Source organism: Alligator mississippiensis, chromosome 3 (assembly GCF_030867095.1).
Source record: "Alligator mississippiensis isolate rAllMis1 chromosome 3, rAllMis1, whole genome shotgun sequence".
Classification (NCBI taxonomy): Eukaryota; Metazoa; Chordata; order Crocodylia; family Alligatoridae; genus Alligator; species Alligator mississippiensis.
The window spans coordinates 254,292,782-254,305,464 of NC_081826.1; the positions used below are offsets into that span (position 1 = coordinate 254,292,782).

The 12,683-nt window shown below is 44.9% G+C and overlaps 1 protein-coding gene across 2 annotated transcripts in view; it reads right to left on the minus strand.

Annotated features, from left to right (window-relative positions):
- The window catches only part of CERT1 (ceramide transporter 1), a 131,995-nt gene that overhangs the window by 13,387 nt on the left and 105,925 nt on the right, over window positions 1–12,683 (minus strand). For both annotated transcript variants that reach the window (XM_006271957.4, XM_006271958.4), the window contains 5 exons: window positions 7,731–7,826; window positions 6,433–6,565; window positions 6,253–6,323; window positions 5,416–5,544; window positions 3,029–3,158 (listed from right to left, as the gene is read on the minus strand). In XM_006271957.4, the coding sequence (XP_006272019.1) occupies window positions 3,029–3,158; window positions 5,416–5,544; window positions 6,253–6,323; window positions 6,433–6,565; window positions 7,731–7,826 (559 nt within the window). The remainder of the gene's footprint in view (window positions 1–3,028; window positions 3,159–5,415; window positions 5,545–6,252; window positions 6,324–6,432; window positions 6,566–7,730; window positions 7,827–12,683) is intronic.

Sequence of the window (12,683 nt, forward strand, 5' to 3'; positions counted from 1 at the left end):
CTCCCACCCCCTGGTCTGCACCTGAGGTCACACTTGCTAGTCCTCCAGGGACTCGAATGTTAGTACTGGAGTCAGATGCGCATGCAACTCCTTCTACTGGCCCCAGGAGCAAAGGAGGAGATGGAAGATTAGGACAGGCTGAAAAGTGCAGCCCCACAGCTGTTTGTTTGCACACTGCTAGAAGCATGGGGAGCCACCATAGACACAGCTCGTTTCTGTAGGATACTGGAATGTCAAGCGCTGGGAAAAGAGGAGGCATGATTGCTTAGATCCTGGCTCACAGGCTGGGTATCATGGCACCCCAGCAGAGAATCACTGCTTTAAAATAAACCATTGAGTGGATTTATGCATGGAAAATTAGTTTAGCAACATCAATCTTTTATTTGGCTGTTGAGGATTTTGGTCAGCATAACAGATGCTGTCCAGAAAAAAAGAAACAAAAACCAAACTCAGTAATATTTACAAACCAGTTACTGTGGAGATTTTAACCAGCTGAAAAAAGTATATTTGAATAGTGTTGGCTAACTGAAACTAGGAAAGGAGATTTGGACACCGAAGATTACTGTTACTTAAAGTATGAAGCAAGTCAAATAAAACTGGCTATAACTGTTATAAGCATCTCACTTATTTTGTCTAAAAGTGTCTGTTTGGGATTCATAGATGTTAGGGCCAGAAGGGACCTCAATAGATCATCGAGTCCGACCCCCTGCATAGGCAGGAAAGAGTGCTGGGTCCAGATGACCCCAGCTAGATGCTCATCTAACCTCCTCTTGAAGACCCTCAGGGTAGGGGAGAGCACCACCTCCCTTGGGAGCCCATTCCAGACCTTGGCCACTCGAACTGTGAAGAAGTTCTTTCTAATGTCCAATCTAAATCTGCTCTCTGCTAGCTTGTGGCCATTATTTCTTGTAACCCCCAGGGGCGCCTTGGTGAATAAATACTCACCAATTCCCTTCTGTGCCCCCGTGATGAACTTATAGGCAGCCACAAGGTCGCCTCTCAACCTTCTCTTGCGGAGGCTGAAAAGGTCCAGTTTCTCTAGTCTCTCCTCGTAGGGCTTGGTCTGCAGGCCCTTGACCACACGAGTGGCCCTTCTCTGGACCCTCTCCAGGTTATCCGCATCCTTCTTGAATTGAGGCGCCCAGAATTGCACGCAGTACTCCAACTGCGGTCTGACCAGCGCCCGATAGAGGGGAAGTATCACCTCCTTGGTTCTGTTCGTCATGCATCTGCTGATGCACGATGAAGTGCCATTGGCTTTTCTGATGGCTTCGTCACACTGCCGACCCATGTTCATCTTGGAGTCCACTAGGACTCCAAGATTCCTTTCCACTTCTGTGCCACCCAGCAGGTCATTCCCTAGGCTGTAGGTGTGCTGGACATTTTTCCTCCCTAGGTGCAGCACTTTGCATTTCTCCTTGTTGAACTGCATTCTGTTGTTTTCTGCCCACTTGTCTAACCTGTCCAGGTCTGCTTGCAGCTGTTCCCTGCCCTGGATTGTATGAGGCAACACATTTAACATTTCTACTATACTTCTTCCAAAACAGAGAATACCTCCATTTACTGAACAGTGTGGTTAACAAATTTAGGTACAGTGGAGTCGCATAATACATGCATTTAACTTATGTGAATTCAACTATACGCGCTCGGCAAAAAAAGAGAAAAACAACAATTTAAATAGTGTGGGCGATTCCACCCGCCATTCCACTCAATGAGTTCCCGCCTCTCAGTGCGAGCATCTCGCCGTGCTCAGTGTGATTCTAGTGTTTAAAGATACGTATGTTTCATACAACATGGCCCCTAAACACAAGCCAACTACTTCATCTGGTGCTCAACCGAAGAAATAGCGATATGTTCCAAAGCCAGCAGAAAAACTGGTTGTGTTGGATTTATTGAGAGATGGTATGTCGGTCTCCAATGTGGTGCGTAAATATGGCCGCAACAAATCTAGCATCCGTGCCATCAAGATTCAAGAGAGAGATTTCATCAAGCCGTGGCATCAAGTGCTCCAATAACTGCTAAGGTGATGAGCCAAGTGCGTGATAAGACTTTAGTGAAGACTGAAAAGGCACTAAACTTATGGCTGGAAGACATGAACTGTAAATGTGTGCCTATCGATGGCAACACATTGCGAGAAAAGGCTCTTAGCTTCTACGTGCTGTTCAAACCTCCTGCTGAAGAGGGACAGCCTTCTGATGAGAAGGAATTCAAAGCCAGCCAAGGTTGGCTTAACAGTTTTAGGAACTGCTTGAACCTCAAAAGTGTGCAGACTACTGGTGAAGCTGCATCTGCCGATGAACAGGCAGCAAAAGCCTACCCTGAACAATTAAAGAAAATCATAGAAGAAAAGGGCTATCTTCTGAAACAAGTTTTTAATGCTGACGAGACTGGACTCTTCTGGAAAAAAATGTCCAACCGCACTTAGGTTTCGAAATCAGAAAGACAAGCCCCTGGCTTCAAAGCAGCTAAAGACCATGTGACTGTTGTTTTGTGGCAATGCAGCTGGGCATTTAATAAAGCCGGGCTTGCTCTACAGGGCTGCAAATCCCCATGCCGTAAAAGGCAAGAACAAAAATCTTCTGCCTGTGTTCTGGCAAACAAATAAAAAGGCTTGGGTGATGGCAGCATTATTTCTGGATTGGTTCCACAAGTGTTTCATTCTGGAGGTCAAGCGGTACCTTGAAGAGAAAGGACTTGACTTTAAAGTGTTGCTGATCGTAGACAATGCTCCTTGCCACCCTGAGGCACTCCGGTTTGCGCATAATGACGTTGAAGTCATCTTTCTCCACCCCCATCCATAATTTTGACTATATGCAATATTCGCCTTAAGCGCTGACTTTAGAACCTAATCCCTGCGTAAAATGCGACTCCACTATATTCCTAATTTAGCCAACAGCTGATTCATAAATGTGGATCCAAAAATAAGACTTTACAGAAAGTTTATAAAGTTTTTATTTCTCTCCAAGAATGTCAATCCTAATCCACAAAACAACATAAATAGAAGTGATGTATTAAAATCCATACATACCATTTGCTACATACGTAATCTTGCATAGGATATTGTCTCTGCTTATTTCTTTGTTTCCTTCTGGTGGGCTTACCAACGTCTGACAGATCATAGCAATGTTTATTTTGGCACGAACACATCGATTGTTCAGCTGCAGAGAAATTTAACATTTTATATACACATTAATTCAAATTTGCCTCAATGCTTTTTAACAGCGAAGTGCTGACATTTATATTATAGTAATAACTTAAAATCCCAATTAAAAATTATGACAAGTTACACACAGGCAAGTAAAGCAGTCTCAGACAGCTTTTAAACAAGCCTGGGGGTGGCATACAGTCCATAAGCGGTTAAGTTGCGAACCCCATGCTCCTGCCAATCTGCACTGCTCCCCCGTTGCTCTGGTTGTGACAGCAGCCAGAGCCTAAGCTTCCTCTTCCTCATAGATTCATAGATGTTAGGGTTGGAAAGGACCTCAGTAGGTTATCGAGTCTGACCCCCTGCCCTGGGCAGGAAAGAGTGCTGGGGTCAGTTAGGTGCTTGTCCAGTGTCCTCTCGAAGACCCCCAGGGTAGGGGAGAGCATCACCTCCCTTGGACGCCCATTCCAGATTCTGGCAACCCTTACTGTGAAGAAGTTCTTTCTAATGTACAACCAAAATCTGCTCTCCATCAATTTGTGGCCACTGTTCCTAGTTACTCCAGGTTGTGCCCTAGTAAACAAAGCATCTCCTATTCTCTGCTGCCCTCCCCTGATGAATTTATAGGCAGCCACAAGATCACCTCTCAGCTTTCTCTCGAGAAGGCTGAAGAGATCTAGGTCCCTCAGTCTCTCCTTGTAGGGCCTTGCCTGCAGGCCTCTGATCATATGAGTGGCCCTCCCCCTCTCAAGAGTCTCCGCATCCCTCTTGAAGTGTGGCACCCAAAGCTGGACAAAGTACTTTAACTGCAGCCTGACCCGTGCCACAGAGGGGAAGCATCACCTCCCTGGACCTGTTCTTCATGCATCTGCTAATGCAGTTAGCCTTGTTGATCACTTCATCACATTGACAACTCTTGTTAATCTTGGAGTCAACTATGACTCCAAGATCCCTTTCTACTGCTGTGCTGCTGAGGTCAGCCCCCAGCCTGTAAGTGTTGGTGGTTCTTTTTGCCCAGATGCAGCACTTTGCACTTGTCTTTGTTGAACTGCATCCTATTTCATTCTACCCATTTTTCCAACCTGTCCAGATCCTCCTGGATCTGTTCCCTACCCTCTGCTGTGTTAACTTTGCCCCATAATTTGGTATCATCTGCAAACTTGGACAGGGTGCTCTCCATGCCCTCATCCAAGTCGCTGATGAAGAAATTGAATAGCACTAGTTCAAGGACCGAGCCTTGCAGGACATTCCACTGCCCACATCTTTCCAGATTGATATCGACCCATTCACCATCACTCTCTGGGTGTGACCCCTAAGCTAATTTGCTACTCACCTGACAGTTTAATCATCTACATCACAGCCTGTCAGTTTATTTATGAGAACAGAATGCAATACCATGTCAAAGGCCTCCTTAAAGTTTAGGTAGATGACATCATCCTCCACTCCATTACCACCTCAGGGGGCAAAGTAGAGTGGTACACGCAGTGCAGCTCAAGGAGCAGAGCCAGGGCTGTGTGAGCACAGTGCAGCTGTGGGAGTGTGGGAAGGGTAGCTGCATGGGTGTGTACTGCTACAGTGGGGCACCTGCACAGGCATGTAGTACCAAGCAGTATGTAGCCTGAGGGGTGTGGGGGCTGTGGTTTACTTGGTGAGGCCTGTGGGTATGCAGCTCCTACTGGGACTGTGCCCCCCCATCCCTTAAAAGTTGGATAGCCCTGGCTTAGGACAGAACTTGATGAGAATAAAAGATGGGGCAAAGGTTAATAGGGAGCAGGTAGCAATTAAATGAATAAATTTGAACCAAACAAGCACAAAGTTAAAGTTCTATTGGTCTAACTTCTACTAAAAGAAGTATTGCATAAGCATTCACAGCAGAAGTGAATCTGAGGACGAATTTAAAGAAGAGTGGCAGCTTTACAAATCTTCATGGTGAGAAGTAATGCCAGGGGAGAAAGTCAAGAGGTATTTGCAGGTGAAGTGACAAACAAGCAATCACATCTAGCATCTTTGGCAAAACCAAGGCAGGGGTCAACAGCTTAAGTAGTTAGCAGACCTGATATTAGCCATCTATGAAGTTAAACAGAGCCTTGTTTTTGTTATGCAGCCTGAAGATGCTAATTGTTTATGCTGAGTGGTATATAGAATCTTATGTAGGTCTAAAAATATTTAGAAGAATTCCAATTTACAGAAAGGTTTCAGTTACCTATGTGTTTTGGATCAAACCAAGAACTTCTAAAAGCAGTTCGATAGTATTCATAGGCACTACTTACAGGAGCACTGTCATGTTCCACAGAGAAGTTACAGACAATCCAAGTTTCAGGATCATTTTCACTGAATGCTGGTATCTTTCTAATGGCTGACAGATATAGCACATCCCGTTGGGAAGCAGGCCACACTCTCTGCAAGGAAATACAGGTTACTAAAGTGTATTAAACTGAAAAAACCCCACTGTCAGCCAAGAATTCTCTAATAGAGAGGAAAGCCTCCAGCTCAACACCAGCAAATATGGTCATTGTCACATTAGTGCCTAGAAATCTATGGGGGGGGGAGGGGGGAGGGAGTGGGGGGGAGAGAGAGAGAGAGAAAGGGAAAGGGGGAGAGGGAAATAAAAAACAGAAATTTCTTCAAAACTTAGTAATAGCTGGTAACACATTTTCTTTAGAGTGACTGAAACAGGGATATATACTACTTTAGCAGAAATTCCAATACATTTTTTTGTATGCTTGGTTTTAGGTCACACTAGATTATTTCAAAAGCTGGACAACGTTTTTTTCCTCAGGCTACATAAAAAGGACACTGGGTTAACCGGGCCAGGGGTATGTGGGCCAGGTGATGCAACAAGTCACTTTTTCTTTGAAAAGGCAGCACATCTACGATTTTTCAAAGTTTTATTTAGGTCTGTCATCTGAGTCCAGGCACAAACTGAAGTACGGGATGCATGCACAAACCCCTCTCAATCCAGAATTTTTACTTCTTGTGTTAATATCTGTTGTATTGTATAGAGTTGTAATACTGCATAAGAGGGGGAAAACTTGACAGTTAGAAGTGTACCACTCTGAGATCCTTCTAAATGTAAGGGCCTATACAAATTAAAAAGATATTATTACCTTATGCGTCTGGTAAATGATGATTGCATTATCAGCTAGGGTTTCCACAACATGGAAATTTTCTATGGTTGCTAAAAACAGAAGAATTAGATCCATGTATAAGCCCAAACATACTGGTCAGAAAGGGTTTAAACTATATTCAGATTAACAGCAACGCAATTTAAGAATAAGATTCCTTACTTTCCCAGTCATTACGAACATCAACATTCCAGAAGTAGTGGCAGACTTCATGCCCTGTGACTCCTTTGACTGCATGTGTGGCCTTCAGAGGATCTAAAACTATTCCATTTTCTTCTACTTCTCTTCTGTAAACCTTTGGGCAAATACAAAAAATTGGTGCAAAACAATTTGAGTGAAGAGGCCAAAAGTGCTTTGAGTTTTATATGTGCTTCACTTAAAGACTTTGCTTTGGCAGCCCACTTAAAGATCCCTTTACCTAAAAACAGGAAGGCAATGGAAGATAAGTGACTTCCCTCTGCAAACGACTAAAATGTTCAGCGTAACATATAAGGTACTTTAAATAATGAAAAAGCCATAGTTCTTGTGGACTTCAATTGTCAAATCTTAATTTAAAACAGCTCAGTTTTAAATTAAATAGGATCACTGCTAGAGTGAGCTGCTTCTCAATAAGGATATTAGAATTTAGTCTTACATCAACATTATGCAAAAAAATGCCATCTGAGTTTACACTAGTTCATGCTGATTCAGAAAAAAAACACATTTTTACGTGAACCTAAGATGACTAACTTTAAGATGACCTCCCAGTACATAATTCTATACATTTGAAATTATTATAAATTTTCCACATACAGAATCTAATTACTGGAGGACCATCTTTAATTCATCCCTCCCCTTGCTGTAGGGCAGGGGTGGGCAAGATGTGGCCTGCCAGGCCATTCTATACAGCCTGCAGGGCCCCTAAAAAATTTAGAGAATTAATATTTATCTGCCCCTAGCTGCCTGTCCTGCAGCCCTTGATGGCTTGCCAAGACTCAGTAAGCGGCTCTCTGCCCAAAATAATTGCCTGCCCCTGCTGTAGGGGGACAGGCAGAAGGGAGGCAGATGGTGTGGGGAGGTCAAACAGCTTGCCCCTGCCTCCCCTACAGTTTCTGCTCCATGCTCATAGGCTCCACCCCCATTTTAGTTGGAGGCACTAAGCATGGCCCTGTGACAGTTGTGTGGGCTGTGTGCCACTGTCACAGGGCCAGGCTCAGTGTCTTAGGTTGCAGCATACATGGAGCCTGCCAGTGCAGAGATAGGGTTGGAGAGGGAGGGGGAAGGGATGGTGGGGTGCAGAAGCGGTACGTGGAGGCAGCAGCTGTAGATGTGGCCCCAAACCTGGAATCCAAGCTGCAGCAGCTGCCTGCCCCCCACCCATACTCTGTTCTAGGACAATGGGTCCCCCCCTCTCCATGTTAAATGGGGAAAAAACTCAGAATCAAGTAAAGATGGTAATAAAACAAACTTATTTTATTTACCTTCATTTCACCCTCTTCAACTACTAGTTGCCAATTGGCATCTCCTCCAACATCCTGTAAAGAGTAAGTCATGTGGTTCTGCACCATCTCTTCCACCTATGGAGGAAAAAAATTGCAAGATTTATTTCAAATGCACCCCTACCATTCTTTGGATATAGCATACAAGATGCTATACAGGATCATAAACAAGTATAAGGATGTATAAAGTTGTATAGTTAAACAACAGTATAATCTCATAAATCGGATCTTAAAAATCCAGCACTTTAAGTTTCCCCCTTCGCTCCCCCAGACTTGGAGGGGGAAGTTTGCATGCATCAGTTGCCACTTCCATCCACCACCTCACACTGTCGCTCTGTGTGTGGCTGCTGTTTTGGGACCGCCTGCCACTCCCCTCCACAGAGAGGGAAGCTTGCACACTGCTGCTCCCACCACCATCCACCACCCTGCTCCACATGCAGCCACTGCTCCGGGACTAGGTGCCACTACTGCCCAGCTCCCCCTCGGCCCGCTTGCTCCACAACAGGCCACTTCTCCGGTTTAAAAAAAACGAAACAGAATTTTCAAATTTCTGGCAGGTGCTCGGTCCCAAGCACGCTGTATTTATGAGGTTATATTGTACCAGCAATAGATCCTTCTACAGGTATTGACTTAAGTATGTGAATACACATACCTATAATTATATGAGGTCCACATCTCCATTCTAAATTTTTTAGGGGTCCACAAATCAAAAAAGTTTGAAAACCACTGCTATATTCTTTGACCTCGGTTTCCCCACAAACTCTCCAAACATGTATTTCTCATCTTATAAACCCCTAAAATAAGAGAATGCTTTCTTATTTCTATTTCAACATGTAAGATGTACTTAGATACATAAACAAAAGGGGCCGTTATAGATCTATAGATAAACAGAACTAAGTTACTTTAGAAAAGTTAAATGCAAGTTAACAAGCTGAGCAAGAGGCAAATAATTCTATTACGACTATTAATTTATTTTCTTTTGGAAACTTAGCTTTTATATGCACTACATAAGGGAAAGCCTACTGAGAGTTAGTGTACACCTATTTTGCATTAGCTGTCAAATTTTTAAATGGCACCCCGATGTGCTTCCAATTTAAGAAGAAACACTACCAATTTGCTTAAGCCCAAACATGTTTGTATTGCTTAAAACTAAGAAAGGAGTTACAGAGCAGACACGGGCTTGTTCATGGCTTGCTTTCCCTACAATTTAAAAAAAAAAAATCAGTTTGCTGTATGAGAATGATCAACTTCTTTATATTATACAGCCATTTTTATATTTCAAGTTACACAAATCCTACAAACTTATTCCTTATATCAGAAGGAAAAAGCTTCTTTTAATGGATAGTGGGGGTATAATCCTTTTAAAGTTAATAAATGCTTCTAAAACTTGTTCTTTAACCTTAAACACATTCAGACTATTTGTAAGTGCGATAAGTCTGGGAAAAAAAGATATTAAAGTGTTACAGATGCAGCAGATACTTTGTATTATGGTAGAAAAAGCATCTCCCATTTTTCATTTATAGCATAAAAATTGGGTTAGTAGAAGATGTAATGTTACAGCACAGACTGCTCAACATGATTTACAGGGTTTGCTTGAATCCTGCAGAGGTGTAGAGTAAAGAATGAGTATTGCTTGAAAAAAAAAAAGTCTTAAATAAAAAAGTTAAAAGACAAATTATGATGTATTTCTGAGTGCAGAATCAGGTTAGCAGCCTATGGCTGTAAGTGTCTTGCATAGAATTCAGAGTTTATACACAAAATGTCTAGACATATTCCCTGTCATTTGGAAAAAAAAAAAAATCAAGCATATCACTTTAAGTAGAGAAAGGAGTTAAAGAGTCTTCACTGATGTTGAGTTTCTAATTTGCTATGAAACTAGAAAGGATGCATTTAAAATTAAACAGACTGCTTTTGTTCATACTCCATACTTTTTGGGTTGTACACTCAACATGAGAGTAGAGTAACTGCAGCCTGAACCAAGTTCCTCAAACATACCACATTGCACTTAGCTGTAGCTACATTTTAGGGGTGCACCACTAGAGATTTTTTAGGCCAATACTGATCCAATTTCCAATACCAGTCAGGTAGCCTGGAGAGCTGAATGCAGCTGGCAAATCTGTTGTGGTGGAAGGGGAGGAGGAAGGGAAAAGCGGGGGGGCAGATCAAGGCTCCTGCAGGGAGGGAGGAGTGGAGCTGCAGTGGGTGCAGGACAGAGCTGTGGCTCATCCTGGGGGAGACAGGCAGGGACAGCTCCTGCCACCATGCACCACTGGTTCAGTGGCTCATCTGCTGCTTACCTGCTCATTCAGTGACTCCCACTGCTCGTCTGGGAGGGCATAGGGTAGAGGGGACTATGTACCCCTGGATCTGTGCAGGGTAGGCTGGGCCAAGCTCTTCCCGGATGGGCGAGCTAGGTTTGGGTTGGGCGGCAGGGAAGCTGCAGCCTCCCCAAAATTTGCTGTAGGGCCCCCCTATAGCCCCTTCCCAGCACTGCTGCCCAGCCCACCTGGGAAGAGCTTGGCGCAGCCCCAGCCTGTCCTGCACAGATCCAGGGGCATATGGCCACTCCCACCCCGGTGCCCTCCCAGACAAGTGGTAGGAGCAGCAGCAGGAGATGCTGGATGAAGTGCGCTCCCAGACAAGCAGCTCCCAGATGAATGGTGCGTGGTGGCAGCGAGAGCTGCCTACACCCCCCCAGACAAGCCATGGCTCTGTCCCACACCAGCTGGGCAGCACTTGCCCCAACCCCACTCCTCCCTCACTGTGGGGGTCTTGATTTTCCCTCCAATGCCCCTTCCCTTCCACCACAACAGACTTAACAGCTTGAGGCAGCTCTCCACACTGCTGGTCTGTGGTCCTCGTTGCCTGTGCTACGCTTTGGCTACGCGCATGCACGGGCCATTTCTGATATAGACATTTTTCTTTATATCGGTTCAGATCTGATATTGGATCAGTGTATCGCTGCACCTCTACTACATTTTATGGAACTACAATATTTAAGGTGAGTTTTACTTTTATTTTTTGCAGATTTTTTTCCTGTGGAAAGAGAATGAGCATCTTTCATGACTCAAGAGACTGGTCTTTTGGTTAAAAATTAAAAACTTACAAAAAATTGCTTCATTTACTTTCCAATTTTAGGCCAGGTGTCCCTCTTTTAGACAGTGGCCAGCAGAATCACTATTTGCAATTTCTTCCTTTCTTTTTTGCTGATATTATCTACAAATTTTCTAAGCAGACAGAGCTTTTAATTTAAGTACAGGTCCTCTGAAATGACTGGACACCAGAGAAACAACTGATTAATGGATACAAAAATGTAATTCTTCTAAAGCAGGATGTCAGAGATCCAGCCCAAAACCTGGATCTGGTCCATGGAGCCATTCCATCTGGCCTGACAGTCTACTACAAGTTGGGGGACAGGGTACAGAGGTATGGTTTGCTGTAGAATTTGGGGCTTCTGCAAAATGACAGAGATGGCTATTGGCAGCATAACCTACTCAGCATGTGGTCACTTGGCCCTCCTGCTGCCCCAACTGTTCTGGATCCCTGCTTTACCTGCCACTCCTGTCCCACCCCAACTCGTTGCAACTGCTGATCCCGTAGATCTAGTCCCAGAGAATCTCTGCAGTCTGGATCTGCCCTGGGCCCCAGGGCAAATTTGACACCCCATCCTAGGCTGCTTACACATGCTTAAATGATCTGTGAGAATTCTTCCAGATTTGTTTTCCTGGTAGAAAAACTTATCTAGAAACCCCTGAACAGATGCTTGAATGCTGAGTTCTTTGAAAAGCAGAAAGCTTGCCATGTGGATGATGCACAGCCAAGGGGGCCCCTGTCCACACATTGCAGAGTGCTCTGGAGGCTCCCTCTGTCTGCTAGGAGATAGATGGTAGCAATACACAGGGGAGCCCTGATTGGCCAACCCAGACTGCTCATGGTCAGTCCGTATCTCCCTGCAGCACTCTGTGGGGATTGTGAAGAAGGTGTATTCTGCTCCCTGCTCTGTTTGAGCACTAGAGTCCAGCCGGAGTGACAGACTCCAAGGGGATTAGGAGGCAGAAGCAAAGCAACCCTGGGATGCCATCTAGCTTGCAGGAGTCCCCATGGGTCCAAAAATATGGCAGCAGGAAAGCAGTGGCAGCAATTACCAGTCCCTTGCTGCCAAATTTCTGGCTCTGTGGGGAGCCCTGCTGGATGGATAGCATGCTGGATAAGTGCACGGACATGGCCTGGGGTCAACCTAGGCACACAGCTGCTGGCTAGAGGTAGTACACGGCTCAATACTTCAGCGCGGGGCTGACCAGAGGTGGTATAGAGTTGAGGGAGACAGTGCGGTACCCCAAGGAAGCATCATGGGTTATATGGAGCCCAAGAGAGGTCATGCAGAGTGAAGGGAGGAAGTATGGGCAGTGCGGAGCCCCAAGAAGGTGGTACAGGAAGTACAGAGCTGGGAAGGTGGTGTGGAGCTTGAGGTGGCATAGGTGTTGTAGAGCCAAGGGAGGAAGTGCAGAGCCCCAGGGAGGTGGTGCAGGGTTGGAGGAGATGATGCAGAGCCAAAGGGAGGCAGCACAGTGCCCCAGTCTAACTACAAAGGGCTGAGGGAGGTGGCATAAGGCCCTATCTGGTGGTGGGCCCAGCAGAGGTCGTGCGGGGCTGACCCTGACACGTGGGTTTCAATCCAGCCCATAGATGGGCTCCGTGCCACTCATTTGGCCTGCCACACCAAAAGGTTGAGCACCCCTGCATTAAAGCATGTATACTTTTCTCCAAATTGTGAATAGACATGCAAGACTCTCCCCTAAGTTTTTCTTGCTGTTAAAATGCCACTTGCAGCAAATTCAGAATCTGATTTCTCTTTTGACTGTCCAGATTTACCATTCCAACAACTCCATTAATTGGACGCACAAGTTCAGTTTAATGAAAAATTTTATGTTCTAT